This window comes from Pocillopora verrucosa, chromosome 12 (genome assembly GCF_036669915.1).
Source record: "Pocillopora verrucosa isolate sample1 chromosome 12, ASM3666991v2, whole genome shotgun sequence".
Lineage (NCBI taxonomy): Eukaryota > Metazoa > Cnidaria > Anthozoa > Scleractinia > Pocilloporidae > Pocillopora > Pocillopora verrucosa.
This window is the reverse complement of record NC_089323.1, coordinates 10,198,146-10,219,598: the sequence shown is the minus strand read 5'-3', so window position 1 is coordinate 10,219,598 and position 21,453 is coordinate 10,198,146. Positions and strand designations below refer to the sequence as shown.

The 21,453-nt window shown below is 38.5% G+C and overlaps 1 protein-coding gene across 1 annotated transcript in view; it reads left to right on the top strand.

The window, feature by feature from the left end:
- Positions 1-16,920, top strand: part of LOC131786430 (uncharacterized) — a 59,026-nt gene extending 42,106 nt beyond the window's left edge. The window contains exon 11 of the mRNA XM_066159132.1: positions 16,792-16,920. Coding sequence (XP_066015229.1) covers positions 16,792-16,795 — 4 coding nt within the window. The 3' untranslated portion in view covers positions 16,796-16,920. The remainder of the gene's footprint in view (positions 1-16,791) is intronic.
- Positions 16,921-21,453: the final 4,533 nt, after the last annotated feature.

Genomic DNA, 21,453 nt, shown 5'->3' with positions numbered 1-21,453 from the left:
ATTCAAGGTAAAACTTGTAAAAGAAACATCGTTTCAGAGAGAAAGATTCGCATTTTGGCTACAGCCAACTTGTTTGACGTACTTATTCGTTCGCGGTCCACTCAGTTTGCAACTGTGACTGTTTTTGCTTGGCTAAGGCAAAGGAAGTGTCAACATAAAGCAATTATAGATTTGCGTAAAAACGCCAATTTCTCTCATTTTTTCCATAAATAGGCGATTGTCTTTCACAGAAAATGGATATCGCCATTATTGGGGATATATCGAAGAGCATGGAGAAGGGCCATCGTGATAAATTGATTAGCCTGGTTAGTTCGCTGGTGGACAAGAAGGGCGTCTCTTCTGAAGGAAATCACATTGCAATTGCCACTTTTGGACCGCACGCCTCATTAAAGACTGACTTTAAAGACAGCAGATACTACAATGCAAAAAGCGTGAAGGACAAAGTCAAGGAGGACTTCAAAGAGGTTCCAAATAAAACGGGAACGCGCACTGATCTTGTCTTAGATCTCGCCCGAACCAAATTGTTCACTCCAGCAGCAGGGGATAGGCCCAATGCTCAGAACCTCATGCTAATCCTCACTGATGGAGAGCCCTGGATTGGAAAGTGGGATAAAAGAAAACTGATTCCCTTTGAGGATTCCACAAAAGCTTTGGAGGTACTATCGCTAAACCCTTATTTAACTTAAATCTGGTTAATTTGTCAATTCTCGATATCGACTCTAGGTTAAGAGACGAAGACAGCCTTCAATATGATATTACATTTTCACCTAGCTATAGAAACTTTATATCCCTTTGATTGAATCGCTTAGAGGCAGTGCATAAGTAGAGCCTTCGTCAGGGAAGATTTCAGAACGAAGCTTTATTCAGTAGGTTTTACTGCTCAGATAATAAATAAGAGCTCTGAATAGTAGATAACTGTTGCTCACTGCCTTGTTTTCCGTTTTCCCATCGATGATCACAACTCCTTCTATGAATAATAAATGGAAATAATCGTCATATGTTAGCAAAAGGAAAAGTAAGTCCCGTGTGATGGAAAAGGTCATCAAAATCATATGCTCTTTTGCTCGCACCCAGTAAATAATTATTTTCCACTCTGACTGTATTAAATTAATGATAAAAAAATTATCATTAAACTTATTTATTAAATTAATAAATGAAAACGGAAAAATTAGGTGTGGCTCAGAATAATACTTTGCTACTAGGGGAGTTGATCAAAGGTGCCAATCTCAAGCCCTAAGGGGAAAGAGTTTACCAAGTGACGTCTGCCAGGTGATAAAAGCGCAAAGAAGTCTTTTGTTTCAAAAGAAGACTGATTCAAGTACAGCGCCATTAGAATCAATGGTTTTAAATAGATTTTCAATTTTTTACCATTCAGGCTAAAAATGTGCACATAATTGTAATCGGAGTTGGCAAGAACCTAGAAAACAGAGAAAAAGACATGAAAAAGATAGCTGGCTCCAAGGGAACGGTTCTGGTGTTTGGCAGTTTTGAAGCACTAATCAATAGCGTGGACGACATCCTTGAAGCTACATGCCGTAAGTTCCTTTTGTTTCCGTCTTATCTATTGGTTCTCTAGTATTTTGATCGGTTCTCAGTAAAAATCCATATGCAAGATTCCACAATTTACTCCAAGAATGCTTGATTTGTTCATTCATTTGGTATGGATTATTCTTTCCTTCGTAGTTGTTGATGGAGGATACACTGAGTGGTCTGAATCTGAGTGCAGTGTGACGTGTGGAGAAGGAATAAAGACACGAACACGAACTTGCACCAATCCCCCGGCATCGAACGGTGGAAAGGACTGCAATGAATTGGGACCAGCTGAAGACACAGTTCCATGCATCCAAGAAAAATGTCGTAAGTATCTTTGTAACGTTTTTTGTTGGTCCTTATCTTTTTTATAAAATTATTTATGAAAAAGATTAAAACTGTGATCCTTTTCGAAACATCCATTTTATGTACAGATTAAAACTACCCTCGAAAACTGCTAAGGCTTTTGCTACGGTACAATCCAATCGAAAGAAAGAACACTGTACTTCTATTTACTTAACTATTTTATTAAACGACGTGTGATATTTTTATACAGGAGTGAATCCAATAATTCCCCTCCAAGAACTTACTTAAGCCCACTACATTCTAAATCTTAGCTCACCACTGACAGAAACTCACAGTTTTTTCCAAATCTCCTCCTACATTAGCTTTCTCTCTTGGTATAGCTGTCCAAACAGTAGGTCATTCCCGGTGACAGCAACTACTTGTACTACACGACTGAGTCCTGGGTGTTTGACGTATTTAGCTGTTTTCAGTCCACCCAGTTTGCAACTGTGACTGTTTTTGCTTGCCTAAGACAAAGGAAGTGTCAACAGCGATCATAAATTTGAGTAAAAATGCCAATTTCTCTCGTTTTTTCTCAAAAGTAGGCGATTGTCTTGCACAGAAAATGGATATCGCCATTGTTGGTGATATATCGAAAAGCATGAAGAAGGACCATCGTGATAAATTGATTAACCTGGTTAAATCGTTGGTGGACAAGAAGGGCATCTCTGCTGAAGGAAATCACATTGCAATTGTCACTTTTGGATCGCAAGCCTCAATTAAGACCGACTTTAAGGACAACAAATACTACAGTACAAAAAGCGTAAAAGACAAAATCAACAAGGAATTCAGACAAAATCCAGGTAAAGCAGGCACGCGCACTGATCTTGTCCTGAATCTCGCCTTAAAAAACTTGTTCATCCCAGCGGCAGGGGATAGGCCCGATGCTCAGAACCTCATGCTCATCTTCACTGACGGAAAGCCATGGATCGGTAAATGGGATGACAGAAAGATGATTCCCTTTGAGGATTCCACAGAAGCGTTGGAGGTACTATCGCTAAAACCTTATTTAACTTTCATACGGTTTATCGGCTAAGTATTGACTTTTGGGTTGGAGACAAAGACAGTTGGAATGTAATGAATTTAAGTTTTGATTATATCTACGCCTGGAACTAACCCTTGATTTCCCTGGGCCTGAATCGATCAGTGGCAGTACAAGGGAGAGACCTAAAAGGAAAGAGGCAAGAATGATATATCATGTAGACAGATTAAATGCGCAGATAATAAATGAGGGCCCGCATGGCGAAGATAATTCACCACCGCCTCGTCAAAATCACCCTTATGGTGAAGTGATAAAATCGATTTCGAAGTGGAAGTAGTGTGTTTTATGGCCTCAAAATGAACTTCTTTGCACATTTGCACGGAATGAAAGTGGTATGGTAATCACTGGGCAGATTGTTGAAATAAGCTGCAGTTTACTCAATTTGTGTTTACCGATAAGCTAACCTTTCTAATGGGCGGATGTCGACGCATCTCGAATTTAACGTGGAGTATTAGCAGATGCATAGCGCTATTGCCCGCTTAAACGGTCTTAAAAGATAAGTGTTTCGGCGCATCTCCCCACGGATGATCACAACTCTCTCCTTGAAAATAAATGTGAAGTAATATCATGTAAAGGTGACAGCCCCGTCTGATGAATTTCCCTTCAAATTGCTCTCCCTTCTGGTCGAAGAAAAAAGAATTGGGATTCAATCGGTTTTTTTTCCTTTCTGTTTCCACGAAAAAAAAAAGGCACAACATGAAACTATAATATTTTAACCAGTGAAATACTTAAGCCCCAGCATAACTGATTTAATTCCAAAAAGGAAAATTTTCATGGCTCTAGGAATAGTGATACCTGTCATGTGGTAAGAGTGAAAAAAAGGATTTTTTTTCTAAACTGAGACTAGTTTTAGCACACTGAGATTAACATTAATGAATACAAATAACTCCATTTAACCTCATCCTCTCCTTCTTTTATCATTCAGGCGAAAAATGTGAACATAATTGTAATCGGAGTTGGCAACAGCTTGGCCAACAGTGAAGCAGACATGAAAAAGATAGCTGGCAAAAAGGGAAAAGTTCTGGTGTTCGGCAGTTTCGACGCACTAATCAATAGTCTGGACGATATCCTAAAAGCTACATGTGGTAAGTTCCTTTTATTCCAGTTTATCTATTAGTTGTTTGGTATTGTGATCGATTCTCAGCAAAAATCCATAAGTAAGTTTTTAAAGTTTATTCAAAGAATGTTGTTAATGTTTATTTATTTAGTACGGATCATTTTAAAGTTGTTGACAGAAGATACACTAAGTGGTCCGAGAAGGAATTGAGTAATTTAATGTTGTCAACGTATTTGTTGATGGAATAGTTCCCTTAGCCATTTTAGGCCGAAGGGAGTAGTGTGATAGCTGCTGGATTAATGCATGACATTTTCAAAAAATTCAACGCGTTAAGCATTTGGACGTGATTCGATTAATAACATAGAAGGCATTTTTATTTGCAATGAAGAGTGATGCTTAGGTCTGACTGAGTCCATTCAGTATAGGGCCGAGATAGAATATATTATTGTTATAAGCCGAAATCACGGCAGGAAACATTTTAGTTCTTCAGCTTCCTCAGTTTAAGCTTCCCTTTAGCAAATTTAGCAAATTAAACAGAGCTGTATTTGCTTAATTTTTTTAGAATAAAGACGCTTGATATGCAGGAAATGAAGTCCGTCAAGAAGGGTGCAACGGTGCAGGGTTGCTGTGGTAGTTCTTACACAACATTCTTTATCTGCAGATGATGTTGATGATGTTGATGATAATGGGATAAATAAAGGCCACCCCAATATTAGTACTTTGTTTGTCATGTTTTTCGTTGTAATTAAAAGAAAGATCTTCATAATTCCTAATACCAGTGTTACCGGCACGTATCGTAACTCTGACCTCAAGTGGAAGGCGGAATATCGGCTTAACTTCCGAATCGCTAGGCTCAAACATGAACCTCGTGGAAACAGACAAAATGAGCCTTAATACCAAGTATCTTGAATAGAACCTGAAACGTTTCGTGTAAATCTTTGAAGTGACCAAAATTAAGTTTTGCCCAGCCTCCAACACATATTTTCTTGCCTATTTTTTTAGGTATGAGCTATGCGCACTCCGCTATTAGGAAATACCAGAGAACAGAAAGAGCGCTATTTAAACGAGCAGCGTGTCACAACAAATTAATCAACTCATTTCAGCATACTGGTATTCTTTACCAGGCGATAAGATCCACCTCATGAACCAATGGGCTCAGCTGTGACTTGCTGGCGTTCAAAAGTAAATGGCTCATTTTTCAAAGAGCGTTGTAATTATGAAATATTTACGATTGTACGCACGCTTTCATTGGTCAAGAAGTTTGTTTTGATGAGAGTAAATAAAAAAATATTTATTTCTTTGTCTCAAGCAAACACTCGCAGCGTAGGGAGGATTCCCGAAAGTAGTGCAAAACCTTGACTGCTTGCCGGTTTTGTACAATTCCTCGAATTCCCCCAGTTTAGATGTTCAAGATGGAAAATGCCTTTATTGCTAATGATATACATATAATACAGCGTGAATTCACCAAAACGCAACTAACAAAACAGCAAACTCAAAGTCGATTTCCAAGCAAACACATCTCAAAACTGAAAATTCTCTCCGCCCCACCCCCAACCATAGTGATATAGACCAATAGCAGAGCTGCATGCCGAAGGGCATGAGTTCGACAGTGAATCATTAGACACATTCCAAAGCAACAACATGCTAACTGCTTACCCATCCTTGCATGTGCCAATGGCTGGTCTGCTTAGGCTTGACGACGAGTGATTCTCGCCTTCAAGCGAAAACCTAGCCATCAGGTTTTTGCAATGTCAGTTTCCTCCCCTAAACTTAACGATCCTCCAGCCATGGAATGTTAGCCCTATGGCCGAGGTATGACATTGTAAGTTACAAACAGCGTTAAGGCAGGCGATGCCTGTCTCCTAGAGAAAACCTAGCCTTAAGGCTTTTGCAACACCTCCCAAACCCGCTGTTTTGGAATCCCAACCACCCGCCAGCCACAAGGCGTTCATCCACAAGTTGAGCTTTGGCAGAGCATGAATTTGACTGTCAATATTGTAACATGCTGCGCATGTGTTTGCAAAGTACAAGTGGTTACATGTACACATTTGCAATGCCTGCTAACAAACATTCGCATCGATAAAAACAATCAATCGGCAAACTTATTCATCGCAACAACGCTTCGTCCTTTGAAAAGCCCTTTTTTTCTTTCAAGTGGAAATTCATTGATCCAATATATTTTAGATGAGCTATACGGAGGGAGAGAGAAAACTCTTCAACAAAGTTATCAAAGTCCCACTAGAGAATACGCAGTAAGCTCCCACTTTAAGCCTGGCTATTCATATAGATTATCAAATAACGTTTTTTGATTTAATGACTTATTACTAAGCTTTCACTTAGGGGAAAAGTGTCGTTCGAAAGTAGAAAGTAGAACACAAAATTAACAGTACCTTATCTGACTAAGGATGTATGAACAGGAGCAGTAACAAAAGATAATTGAAATTTTACTTTGCATTTTGAAATTCTCTTGATTAACAGCACTTGTATTGTTATGATCTAAAGACAATCAGTTTTCCTTTGCGATCTGAAAAATTAAGACATGTTGTTAAAATTTCTTGCGTAAAGTGGCCCATATAAAGCTTTACTGTTTTCTTTTTTTTTTTTTTTTTTTTTTTTTTTAGTGACCCTAGTTTTTTAACATTGAATTCAAAATAGAAATTAATCTTTCTTCATATAAACAAGAAAATGTGTAGTGCATTTCGCCGGTGACCGGGGTGGCTCTAAACCTGGAAGATTAATATTTTCAATCTTTCAGAGAAATTAATCTTAGCAGCTGAATAGACTTGCGATAAAAGTTGAAATCGGTTCAAAGCCGAAGGCACATAGAGCTGAATATGGGAATTTTTCAAGAGGCCAGAAATGTTGCTACGGTAACCTTATGCATTTTTGAAAATGCTTTGTATCGTCTACTAATGATAGGGAATTTTTATGATACCATCGCCGAAATGATGCAATAAAACCGAAAATAATGGTAATAATTAACCATCAAACAATATTAGCCTTTTAGAACATAAGGCAAATTTTTTAGCCTTCCTAAAGGAATAAAACGTAGACTATTGTAAAGGATTTTTAAGAGAGCTTTCTTCACGTTGTTATCCCCGAGCTCACTTTAAAAAGCCTTTGATGAATCTAACTTTACCAGGCCAGTAAATACTTATTTGTTCAGTGTGCACATCACTATGTATCGGTTTGAGGTGGGGTCGTAAATATTGTACGAATACGAGTTTCCAATCTTTCGCCGATTAACAGCACCATCAGGCATCCCTAATGATCCCATGGATCAGCGAACGTTTTTCATTTTTAAAGTTACTTGGTATGGATACGTGGTGATACAGAAGGACAACAAGAAACAATAAGTGCACTGTTCAAGGCTAATCAAATTTTACTTGCGGTGCTGCACATGCATTTCATCTTATAGACAAATAGAACTTATATAAGTTAACTCCTGGAAATGCCCACAGCTGTTACAGGGTATATATAAATAATTCTCAAATGGCTGAAAATCACGATTATCTTCATCGGTTCGTCTGCAAGAATACGAGCAATATTCAGAGAACATCAAAAACTTTTTCTTCACTTTACAAATTTACTGAATTAGCTCTAAATACGTTGTGCACATAAGCAGCCATAAGCATAGATATATAACGAGCGGCTAATGAAAATGAAAAAAGTTTCCCCTTTCCCATATATATAAATTACATGCAAGCTGCGGTCGCTTGCATCACAGTTTAGTTACATGCGACACGGTTCACGACGGTTTGACTGCATACTATTAGTTTCCTTTTGGAAAAAAGGTCTAGACAGGCGATAACACTTCAGACAGACGATAACCATTACTCATTACCAGCGTATTCACCAAGTTGAATACCAAGAACAAATTAAGGTCATTCTTGATTATTTGCTTGAGCCTTCCAATTATCCATAAGCGTTTTAAAAGCGCTTAGCTACGTTGAGACAATCATTACAAGATCGAATCCAAGGCTCTTGTTTCGAAGGTAAAGAGAAAACAGAGTTGGCGTTTTTAAGACAGAAGGTACGTTCATATTTAGTGCGGTTCGCTCTTGTTGTTCGTAATGTAAACTTTCTTTTCCTTTCATAATCTTTCCATTGAAAAAATATATACAATAATTAGTCAGAAGTGCCTAATTTTCCATAACATTAGAAAAAGGGGGATTTTAGAATCTCAGCTTGATGATCTGTGGCTTAAACTCATGTCTAATTGAATTGTCACAAAGAATTTTTAATTTTAAATTTTCTTTTGTTTTAACTTTTAGTGCAGATTTAAGCATTTCACTTGGCAATATTAATGTTACTCATTGTATTAAACCTTTTTTACTATCCATCTATCAAGTCTTAAGAGAAAGTTTCACTGCTACCAGGAGAATTAAAAACAAAATAATATCGTTTTGATCGCAAACTGGGCGAAGAGCTGAACCGAACTGTCCATATGTAAAAGCGAGTAGAGAATTTCTCATCAAATTCTTCAGACATTCATTTTCCTACCTCGTTACACACTGGTAAGGTGGCGCCAATCAATGCGATCCAGAATAAAAGCATTCAATGAGTATTCCAGGAGATGACTGCACAAGATGAAATTGGCCATGAACTGGAATATAATTTTCAATAAACGCTCAAAACCATTAAAAAAAAACCTTGAATCAACAGGCCGATACAAAACACTTGAAAGTAAAGTATGGGTTTGCAGAGAAAGGTCATAGACAGCTTATTTAACGTACTTAGTTGTTTTCAGGCCAGTTGCAGTTGCGACAGGTTTGCCTGGTTTGCCTAAGAGTGAGGAATTGTCAACATTTATTTATCCATCACAATCTTGCATTCGTTGCAGGAGTCAAAACACAAATTTCTCTCATTTTTATCCATAAATAGATGAATGTCTTGACCAGATAATGGACATCGCCGTTGTTGGTGACATATCGAAGTCGTTGGTGGACCAGAAGGGCGTCTCTGCCGAAGGAAATCATTTTGCAATTGCCACTTTTGGATCGTACGCCTCAATTAAGACATACTTTAAAGAAAGCAGATACTACAATGCCAAAACTTAAAGGAAAAAGTTAACCAGGAATTCAAAGTTGTTCCCGGTAAAGCAGGTACGCGCACTGATCTTGTCCTGAGAGTAGCCCTTAACAGACTGTTCACCCTAGACGGAGAGGATAGGCCTGATGCTCAGAACCTCATGCTCATCTTCACTGACGGAAAGCCATGGATTGGCAAATGGGATGACAGAAAGATGGTTCCTTTTTGGGAAACCACGAAAGCTCTGGAGGTAACACAGCTAAACCTTTTTTTCAACTTTGATACGGTAAATCTGTAAGACACCAACTTTGGATTTGGAGACAAAGACAGCTTCGATTATTTAGTTAAATTTTCACCTGGATAAATTACCCTTTGTCTCCCTTGGATTGAATCATGCAAAGGCAGTACACAGGTGAAGCCCTCAAACGAACAATTTCAGTGAGATGTTTCATTTAGATAAGTGTTAATCCTCTGGTAATAAATGGTATCCCCGGATGGCCGAGGATTGTTACCCACTGCCTTGCCAATTTCAGCATGAAATATCATTTAGATAAACTTTCCACGGGCGCGTGTTGAATATGAGATGAGGCCCGTAAGTCCGAGTTGGCTGAAATTATCTCACATTCAATGAGCGCGAGTGGAATCATTGTCTTATTAAAAACGCCCCAAAACATAAACAAATCATCCCAACTTTATTTTTTAAGGACTAACGAAATGTGACAAGGTACAAAAACACTTCCGAGTAAACTCGTCTTCATATGCGTGCATGGCAAAATGGCTCATGACCCATGATGGCTAAGCCAATGAAAACTCTTGAATTGCATAATCTAATGATTGGAGCTTTGATAATAAATGATAGCCCTGCATGTTTCCCTCTGCCTTCTTATATTTACTCTTTTCGAGGTGATTTTAAAATTGCCAAAACGTAACTTCTATGTGGCCGTGGGGCGTTTCTTTTTCAGGCCGTTATACTTCAAGACGGAACAAATAAATGAAATGAGCAACAGTTCACCCAGACGTTTATCTGTTTAATAACAACATTGTCACAGTGTGTACTGATTCACTTAATGTGCGTGATAGGGAATACTCTCTCCCTTACAATGAATAACAAATGCATTACGCAGCCCGCTAAAGCATGCTCAAATTTTCTTAACATTTTTTGAACGGCTGGGTCAACTTTTATCGAGCTTTGTTCACGGATAAGCTAAGCCTTTTAACGGGTAGTTATCAACGACTCTAACGTTTATAAATAGTTTCAGAGCACGTTTAAAAAATTCCTTAACGATATTACCCATTTTGAGGTAAGTGACTAAGCGCGATTCCCCATGGATAGTCACAACTTTCTCCACAAACAATTATTAATAAATGTCCAATTTACCAGTAGGGAAAATAACTCTCGTGCGATGGATCATACTGTCGAGTGGCAACCTTCTCTTGGCAGTCAAAAAAATAAAAATGGGTTTCAATCATTTTTGTTTCTGTTTGTTGGCACTGAAAATACCACGAAAAGCAGAATCTCTATGACTATTGAATACGATTGTTACAGTCTGACCATATGAAATTCAAAGAAGGAAAGTTAGGTGGTAACAGTACTTTGAGAGCAGAGGGGCTGTTAAAATGTGTCAAGTCCAACCCTTATGAGGAAGGAGCTCTTCAAATTTTCGTTTACCTGGGGATGCCTGCGCAGTGGTGAAAGCACAAAAAACCCTTGCGTTTCAAATGAAAACTAATTCAAGCACACTGAGATTAAAAACTATTGGATTCAATTGCTTTAAAATATATTTTATGATGTATTGAATTCAATTAAAATGGATTTTTAACCTCTTCCTATTCAGAAAAAAAACGTGAAAATAGTTGTAATCGGAGTTGGCAAGGAGCTGTACAAAAGCAAGGAAGATATGAAAAAGATAGCCGGCAAGAAGGGAACAGTTCTGGTTTACGGAAATTTCGACGCACTAATCAATAGTGTCGACGATCTCCTAAAAGCTACATGCGGTAAGCTCCTTTTGCTTCCTCCTTATGTGCTAGTTCAAAAGTATTTTGACAGATGCTTTGTAAAATCCACATGTAAGTATTGGAAATTTGTTCCGAGACTATTGGATTTGTTTATTCATCTGATACGGCTAATATATCTCCCTCAAAGCCGTTAACGGAGAATACACTGATTGGTCTGAGTCTGAGTGCAGTGTGACGTGTGGAGGAGGAGTGAAGACACTTACAAGAACCTGTACCAATCCCCCGCCATCTAGTGGTGGAAAGGACTGCAGTGAACTTGGACCAGCTGAAACGACAGCACCATGTAACTAACAAAAATGCCGTAAGTACTTTTAAAACCATTTTCTTGAGAAAAATTAGTTATTGCAACGCCTGGAAATGTGATTTTAAGATTAGCATTACCTGCTTTTCTTCATCTTCGGAGAGAATTAGTAATTGGATTCTAAGACTAGCATAGGTTGAAGTTTTAGAAATATCCACTGTAAGTTGAGATTAAAAAAAGTTATTAAGAGCGTGGAGATTTTCTACGCTTTTTATCGAAAGGAATGCTTATATGGACCCGGAGAAACAATTTCAAATAAGGATCATTTTTCTCCCTCTAAGCTGTCGACGGAGGATACACTGATTGGTCTGAGTCGAAATGCAGCGTGACGTGTGGAGGAGGAGTGAAGACACTTACAAGAACCTGCACCAATCCCGTGCCATCTAACGGTGGAAAGGACTGCAGTGAACTTGGACCAGCTGAAAAGACAGCTCCATGTAACGCAAAAAAGGGCCGTAAGTATCTTTGTAACTGTTTTTTGTTGGTCGTCACCAGTTAACCTAGAGATTAAGAATACCCTCAGAAACAGCTAACGTTCTACCTAGCCTTCTCTTAAGACGTATAGTGTACTCCTATATGGAATTACCTAAATTGTATATTCGTCTGCGAAGTTCCTACGCCACTTTTTTTTTCCTCAAGCAATAGTGTGGAAAGCCACTTAAAAGCTACATGCAGTAAGTTCCATTGGTCTCCATCCCATCTATTAGGTGTCTAGAATTTTGATCGATGTTTGATAAAAAATCCTCACGAAGGCATTAATTCCGATAATGTTCAATTTATTTATTCATTCGATTCGGATCATTTTTCTTCATCAAAGCTGTGGACGGGGGATACACAGATTGGTCTGAGTCAAAGTGCAGTGTGACGTGTGGAGGAGGAGTGAAGACACTTACAAGAACCTACACCAATCCCCCGCCATCTAACGGTGGAAAGGACTGCAGTTTGCTTGGGCCACCAGAAAAGACTGTTCCGTGTAACGAACAAAAATGCTGTAAGTTTTTAAGTAACAATTTTATGTTCTTCCTTATTTTATAAGATGTACTCATCATGCAGGCTGAAGCTAGGATTCATGTGTTACTGTGTTCTGAAAAGTGACCATTCTCATTTACTAAAGGTTGATCTTTCTTTTCCCACTATACAGCTGTTAACGGGGGATACACAGAATGGTCTGAGTCAAAGTGCAGTGTGACGTGTGGAGGAGGAGTGAAGACACTTACAAGAACCTGCACCAATCCCCTGCCATCTAACGGTGGAAAGGACTGCAGTGAACTAGGACCAGCTGAAAAGACAGTTCCATGTAACGAACAAAAGTGCCGTAAGTATTTTTAAAACTATTTTCTTGAGAAAAATTAGTCGTTGCAACGCCTGGAAGTGTGATTTTAAGACTAGCTTAGGTAGAACATAGGGAAACATCCATTGTATGTGGATATTAAAACAATTCTTTGAAACCGCTGAGGATATTCTTAGCTTTTCCTTTGGAAAAAAAAGCACACACTTACATGGACCACCAAGAAACAAATTCTACGACGGGATATTTTTTCTTTCGAAGCTATCAACGAAGGATACACTGAATGGTCTGAGTCTGAGTGCAGTAAGACTTGTGGAGGAGGAGTGAAGACATTTACACGAACCTGCACCAATCCTCCGCCATCTAGCGATGGAAAGGACTGTAGTGAACTGGGACCAGCTAAAAAGACAGCTCCATGTAACGAACAAAAATGCCGTAAGTATTAAGGAAATAACATTTGTTGGTCCTAATCTTTTTGAGAGCATTAGTCGATGTAAAGACTATCATTTACGTGTTTAAGAATAGCTTTGAATGCATGTGAAACATTTTTTATGTCGAGATGAAAACTACTCCAGAAAATAATTCAAGTTTTGGAAAGTTTCTTTTAGAACGCAGTGTACTTTTTTTGTCATTTTTTATTCTTTTCACTGAACTACAATCACTCACATACTTTCAAGATAAACGTTTGCTGTAAACGCTAAGTAACCTGCAGAAAACATAACAGTTTTCGCGGTGTCATATCAAGCGAATTTGGTCGATTAATTAATTTGCATTCTGGCAATACAGTTAAAGTTTCTATTAGGTATGTATCGTACGCAAAGTCTACATAAGCAATCCACGAGTCCATGAAAGAGTGATTCTTCGAGCAGATGAGAGACTAGCACAAAATCAACTAAAAAGATAAGTAATTCGTGGGCCCATCCGGGTAAAAGTTATCCGTCAGAGGACCCGTCGTATAAATTGAAATAAAGCTATTCAAACTGATCTGACCGGTATGATTCTAGAATGTTGAAAATGCTTTATGATGCTTTGATCATAAATTCCTCAATATCTCTCACAGCTCCCCCATGCACAGCGGGACTTGACGTTGGAATTGTTCTTGACAAATCCAAGAGTGTAAAGATACCCAATCTTAAAAAAGTCATCGAGTTCTTAGGGTAACCTCGTTAAAAACTTCAACCCTGCACCTGACGCAGATCACTTCGGTTTTATCACGTTTAACAAAAAGGCCCGAATGGTGTTTAAGTTTTCTGACTCACAATTTCACGAGAAGGATGCGCTCTTGAAGAAAATAGCAGAGGAACCAATTAAACTGGAACTAAAGACTCGAACAGATCTGGCTCTGAAAATGGCGGACGACGAGTTGTTTACCAAAGCAGGAGGAGACAGACCAAACAAACCAAATGTCATGATTGTACTCACAGATGGAAAACCAACTCATCCATAAAAGCTTTGATTTCAAGGCATTTGCTAAAGAGATATCGAAGGATTTCAAGGCGAGTGTAAATAAGCTAGGTTGAGGCTTGATTGAAAAGAACGGAAGGGTAAAACAATGGGAACTTGAACTTATTGAGTTTAATTTTTCAATCCATTTGAACTGAAAGTTAAGGCATTGATAATAAGAGGAGTACGAGAGGTATGACAAAGCATTGAAATCACAACTGAAAAAGAGCAACATTGATTTATTTCGCGAAAAACCTGTAATAAATAAGGAAGTATTTTTCTCTTTTTTGGTGATACGTTAACAGGTTGTTTCATATAAAACGTACAATATGTCAATCTGCGTAATATCTACCATCACCGGCTACACTGATTTGAATTCCATCGAGAACTTTAACTGAAATGGAGCGTTAGGGTGTGAACACTGTTTTCAGAAGATTTCGTCAGAGTCAGTGAAGGCAGATTTTTAAACTTAGGATGCGGTTATTCATAGTGGTGAATTCACTTGTATGTAAAGTATAGTCATTCATCTCACGACGTAGTCACTTCCAGTAGGGATTGCAGCGTTTCGTTTCAACTGTAACTGACTGTGAACTGTGAGTTCTCTTCAAGTGATACTGAAGAATCCTGTAAACAACGCCTTCTTGTTTAGCCTCCATCGAGTTCAAATCTACGGCAGATTTGTCAGATGTCACAGGTCTTTCTGAACAACTTCCCCTCTGCCTACAGCTATAAGGAATACGCGCCGTTTTCAATTCGGAGACTACGTTACGATCATGCATAAAACGACTGTTGGATGTGGTTGATTCATCTAAACAAGATAGCGTGGTTTTTAGGATTCTCTCTGAGTCTGGCAAAGTTTAAATCGGCACTCGGGCCTCAATGAGAGAGGATCAAGAAGCATAACAGGGGTATCGGACTCCCTTGGACATAAACCTCCCCCGTGACAGAGAACGTCCACATCGGACTCTGCCTGCTCTTGGACGAAGTAAAGCACATTGATCGTTATCGTCATTATTACACAACCATGGTTAAAAGAGACTTTTCATAAAAGAGTTCACCCTAACAACACCAATAGGGACAGTGTAGTCCAAATCCCACAAGCATGGCTGGCGACGATTAAAGAACACAACTACAGGAAAGTTTGCGACATCAGGCCGCTGCGAGACCAGTTCTTCAAGAAACCCAACACAGTTGAATAATGCCAGTCAATCAAAGCTTAGCAGAACAGTTCATATGGCGAGGCGTGCCCAGTCGACATTATCGCTTAAAGAAAACTAGCATGAAATCGTAACGTCGCGATCTACAACAGAAGAGGTTTTATTGTGAGACGAATGATTATACTTCATATACAAACTTGCAATACTTTGTTGAGTACACACAATTGAAGTGCTCCCCTTTGCTTCGCTCTTTCACTTAACTAATTAGGACGTAGAGAAATCAAGTACCGAAGGTAACATTGATTGCTTTAGTTTTGACAAACGAGTTATGTCAGGCTTTGATTAACGACTTGAATCCCTACACCACTGCGGTTTTTCTTTCGAAAATTAACTTCAAATATGCTGAGAAATTTGACTTCGGACGCGGAAACAGCTCAAATAAGCCACATACATTTCACCAAAGAATAAAACACCGATTTCTCGGAATCACAAAGCGCGGTTTTCAATCAACTGGAGTTGTAACAATAGCTGATGATAAACTTCATATTTTGGTCTTCGTTTTAGGCGAAAGACGTCAGTGTTGTTGCTGTCGGGATTGGTTCAGGTGTGAAGGAGGGAACCTTACGGGAAATTGCGGGTGAAGGTAACCCAGTGGTGCAAGTAGAAGACTTCAGTATGCTGGACGAAATGTTGGACACAATCAAAGGATCGGCTTGTTCCGGTGAGTATTTATACGCCTAAATTGAATCATTTGTCGGCAAAATCCCACGACAAACTGATGCCCATTTTAATCACGTTGAGGAGTTTTTTGAGGGTTCGTGTAACCCGACTCAAGCATTTTTCCATTTTTCAATTCGCTGCTTCTATCGCGGGCTTAGTACTGGATAAACTAAATTTTTTTCTTTCATTTCAGGGGTTACCCGAACCGATCCAGAAATCCCTCCCTTTTTAACTCTGCTGCTTCTTTCGCGAGCTTAGTACTGGATAAAGCAAATTTCTTCTTACTTGTCCGGGTTACCCGAGCCGTCCCGAACCGACCCAAACCTCCCTTCCTTTTTTAATTAAGCCGCTTCTTTCGCGGGCTTAGAACTGGATGAACTAAATCTTTTCTTTCATTTCCGGGTTACCCGAACCGACCCAGACATTCCTCCTTTTTTAACTCCGCGGCTTATTCCGCGGGCTTAGTACTGGATAGTGTCAATTTTTTCTTTCATTTCTGAGTTACCCGAACCGTTCCGGGTTACCTGAACCGACCCAGACCTTCCTCCCTTTTTTGACTCTGCCGCTTCTATCATACCATTTATCATTTCGCTCCGTTTTAATTACTTAACGCACAGGCTATTTTTCATAACATTTGTATGTCGTGAGTATTTTGACGTGATGTAATACATAGAATATAGCACATTCTTATGCCTGACTGTGCACGTTGAGCAAGGGCAAACGATTAGGTCTGGAATAGAATTCATATATCATTGTTATCAGCCGGAATCACTACATAAAACACAATTGCTTCTGTGGATTTTTTCGGTTCTAGCTTTCCTTGAGTGAATTAAACAGAGCTGTTTTTACTTACTTTTCAAGCTAAAGACGTTTGACAAGCAGAACATGACGCCCATCAAGAGGGGTATAATGGTGCAGGGCTATTGTAGTTTTACTTTCAAGACATTCTTTATCTGCAGATGATATTGATGACACTCACAGATGGATAAATAAAAGTCACCTCAGTAAAAGTACCATGTTCATGATGTTTATCATTTTACTTAAGAGAACTTTATTTATTATTCCTTTTGGTAAAAACTGGAGTACGGTTTTTTAATTTCATGCCTTCAAACTAGCTGAACGAAGCCATGTTTTAAGCTTGTAACCATGCTCCCAGCTCATAACCTAGCTCCGACAAATATAGGTAATGAATTCGTCAGCAACTTTAGACTACCAGATCCACTGAAAAACACACTAAATTGGGTATATGTAACGGAAAACTAAGCACTTTTTATTTACTAAAATTCGTAACATGATTCTTTTACTGTTGCGATAACAAAAGTCAATTGTTTCAGAATGGCGTAATACAGCCAACGTCATCCACTGCATAACTTGTACAACGTGTTACAAAAATTTATACATCGGCGAAAAAGGAAGACGACGAGGCGACCGATTCTGAGAACACATTCGTGGCGTAGAAAGGAATTCAAACCAATCGCTAGACACTTTTAATCTCTCAAATCGTTCTTAGCAACATATGATAGTCTGCGGCCTTAAAGTGTCCTTCAAATCGGCTCTCTTTTTTCACGTTGCCATGTTCCCACCAATAACGTAACTCCATTTTTTTGTATATAAACCAAACAAAACCCATGCACAATTCTTCCATCAGCTCTGCTCAAAACGCCAGCTTTAGTAACTCTTTACAGCGGTCAATTCGTATTATCAACTCAGTTGATAAAACAAAATTATCAAAATAAAGTATCAAGAAGAGACCTGATAAAGGTTTACTCATCTGCAAAGTTTCAAGGAAATCCTCTAAAGTTCTAATCACCTAAATTATGCTATCTCGTCGTGTCACTGAAAAAAAAAAAAAAAAGAGCGCCATTGAAACTGGGAGCGTATCACGACCATTGACAAACTTGATGTAGCATTCAGCTAGTCTTTATCAAGCGATGCCTTGAAGATCAACTGGATAGTTGTCACCTTATGAAGCATCGTGCTTAGCTGTGAATGGCTAGGATTTAAAAGTTGTAATTGGTGCGTTTCGAGGAAAAGATCACGCAGCGCTGCGCTATCGCACGTCTCTCCGTCCGTGCGTACAAGTTGCTCTATTAAAGCATGCACAAAAAACTGTATTGTGGGCGGCACAAATCTAGCCATTACGCATACTCGAATGCCAGGGCTTGGTACAGCGTACCACGGGCGCATGCTTCGGCATTACTCGGTCTTCACTTAGGCTAATAAATGTGAAGCCAGCAAGCAGAGAATAACCAGCCTACGCCTTGGGCGGGAGATCATACCAGTTAGTTTTTATTCGAAAACAATACAATTTCTAGTTAACTTGCAAAGCAAAAATAGTCATGGTTAAAACTATGTCAACCGGAAGAATCATTTTAACAGGGTTTGTGTGAAAATGAGCTTGAAATATAAAAAGTGGTCGCTAGATATAAACTTTACCGTTATTATAAACTTTACCATTTGTTAGGAAAAAGATCACAGAATGCTAGAAGACAAAATTGAATTGTGCTAACTTATTTCGTTCGTAGCCTTTCATTCTCTCATCAGATAAGGTTAATCAGTTATAGGGTTTGCCTACAATGTGTCAGATTACTAGTGTAGAAATTATTCTTCTCAGATTTCAGGTTAATAAAAGCTTGCTTTTGGAAATGCTTTGCTTTGATACTTAAAATGTTTAAAATGCTAGAAAGATGAAATAAAGATAAATAAAGATGCTAAAAATAGATGAAATTTGGAATAAGAGATTTGTTATTGTCACTGGTTTTAAATATTTAGAATAATGGTAGCAGGAAAAAGACATTGAGGTTTTTCCAAACCAGCTTCAGGTCAATGAGATTTTGGATTTTTTAGCATTAAAATAGGGTTAGATTAAACTTATTAATTTTAAACGGTATCATCATGGATTGTTTTCATGAACGGTGATTATTTTTGTCGCAAAATCCAAAATGAAATTTAATTTAGAATCGTGAATATCTTAATAGTTTACAGACTTTACTTAGCACTATTACTAAGAAAATTTCTAGTAGAAATCCATAAAGCGGAGAAAATTTGTTTGTGACCTCATAATCGAGCGTCCATTACCAACTAGTAAACGCCTAACGACCGATAAGAGCGGATGAAAAGCTATGAAGGTTAGGCTACTTGTGCAGTGCAGTTTGCAAGCTCGAGAAGAATTCCTTATAACGCGCGCGGGCGCGGATGAGCAGGTGGGCAAGAAGATGAAGCATTGAGTTTAAATTGTAAGAGACAGGATCAAAAAGGAAACCTCTACTGGTAGAATAAGTTAGCATTAAATAGATGGAAATGTCATTTCAATGATTTTGGCGTAAACATGGGATCCAGGAACCAAATATTTGAAACTGGAAACAAATAAAAGCAATATCGATGTCTGACTTTCTCAGCAGGCGCCATTTTGGATTAAATGACGTCATTCGGTTGCCGCTATTATCATTAAACAATGGCATTTTGTCCACAGTGGTCCACAGGGGATAATACGGAGATTGTAGTAACGTACCTTGGAGAGTTAGGAGATTCAACATGGCGACGCTCAAAAAGTCCACATTTAAAATAACTGATATCTGTTTCAATTTTTTTTCCACACAAAATACCGAAAAATTTTTATTTCTACAAATCAGTTTGGATGATGAAAGGACGATTTCTCTCCACCAGGGGCTTTCTTTAAGAAATGGGCAAAGACAGAGGTTCCCCCTTTAAGATAGTTTATTTTCAGTATGGTATGCCAACACAATAATTCCGTAAATTGTTGCTGCTACATTCATAGTCTACCCCATTTGTTTTGATCCAAAGATACGGCATGTCTTGAAAAACCAGCCCCTTTATTCTGCAAAATGAACACAAAAGCTTAATTTTGTGACACTCGCATACGAGAAAAGTTTCTCCGTAAGCATCACTGTATGACAATAATTATAAATATTGATTTTTTTTAATTTTAAAAAACACTGCATTAAAGTCCTACATTCCTGCCTACAGACTACATTGCTAAAAGTATATAGAACTTGAAAAACCAGCCCCTTTATCCTCGAAAATGACACGAATTGTTGTTTTTTTGTGACGCTCGTATGTGAGAAAATTTTTTCCGTAAACACCAATGTAAGTAGATTAGAGCTTATAAAGGCTAACAACCAGAGTTTTAATGATAAAAACAAAAGTAACAACAATAATTTTGATAGCAGTAATACTAACAGTAATGATGGTAAATATAACCATAAAGTACTTAAACGGGATCCATTTTTCTCTCTGAGAAGGCCAGGTGGATTCAAAAGTAAGAGCGACTGAGGTTTTTGCAATGATAACTTACCCGAACAAGCCGATCCCTTGATTTTTTTCATCATTTCATCAAGCTTATCGAACGCCTCCACCTGAACCACAGGACCTGTGCCAGCGATATCGTGCAAAGTGGCTTCATCCACTCCTGGACCGATACCCACTGCTACAATGTTGACTTTCTTTTCCTGTAAGAAGAGAATCTCTGACACATGAGTCACTTTTGATTGGAGAAGGATTAAGTTAGTTTTAAGGGTCCATTACTGCTAGAACTTATTCTGCATCATAAAGTGAGCAGGATGCAATGCTAATTCATCTCAACAAATGACAACGAACACAACACAAGGGACCCAACTAGGGCTCTAGTTCTTAGTGAAATGACTCGTTGAAACATCAGCTGTCATTGATCAAACTTTTTTTTTTTAACTACTTCACACCCACCTTGAAATTTTTATTTATTTCTTCAGAAAATGTTTTGAAGTCAATGTTCTAGCTTTTAGTTCAAAAGAATTGAAAAATTCCACTCATTAGGTTCACATTTTTATTTGTCTTAACCCTATGTTCTCATCAATCAAGCTTCGACGTAACTATTTTATACTCACCTTGAAATCTTTCGATATCTCTTTAGAAAATGCCTTGAAGTCAAAGTCTTCGTCTGGATTAGTTGACTTTCCATCTGTGAGTACAATCATGATATTTGGTTTGTCTGGTCTGTCTCCTCCTGCCTCAGTAAACATCTCGTCCCTCGCCATAAGGAGAGCCATATCGGTGCGAGTTTGATGCTGTAGGACCATTGGTTCTTCGGCTATTTTTTGTTTGTAAGGCATCTTTATCGTGACGAAGTAAATGATAAATAATGAAATCTAAATCATGAAATCTATCTAAAGCAACATAAAGCGAGGTTAAAGATCGCTATAGAGTGAATTACAGCCAGGATTAGAACAACACTCGGTGATACTAAATTAAAAGAAAAGTAAATGTACAGACAATTTCTCCGACAGTTGCTCTTACAAATACTCACGGCATTCCTGTGTGTTGCATGATTCTGTTTTCTCAGAAGGTCCCAGTTTACTGCAATCCTTTCCACCATTAGACGGCGGAGGATTGGTACAGGTTCTTGCAAATGTTTTTACTCCTCCTCCGCATGTTTCAGTGCATTCTGACTCCTGCCATTCGGTGTATTTGCCATCAATTGCTAAACCATAAAAAAGAAATACTTTTCACCCTTATGCACAACCTGCC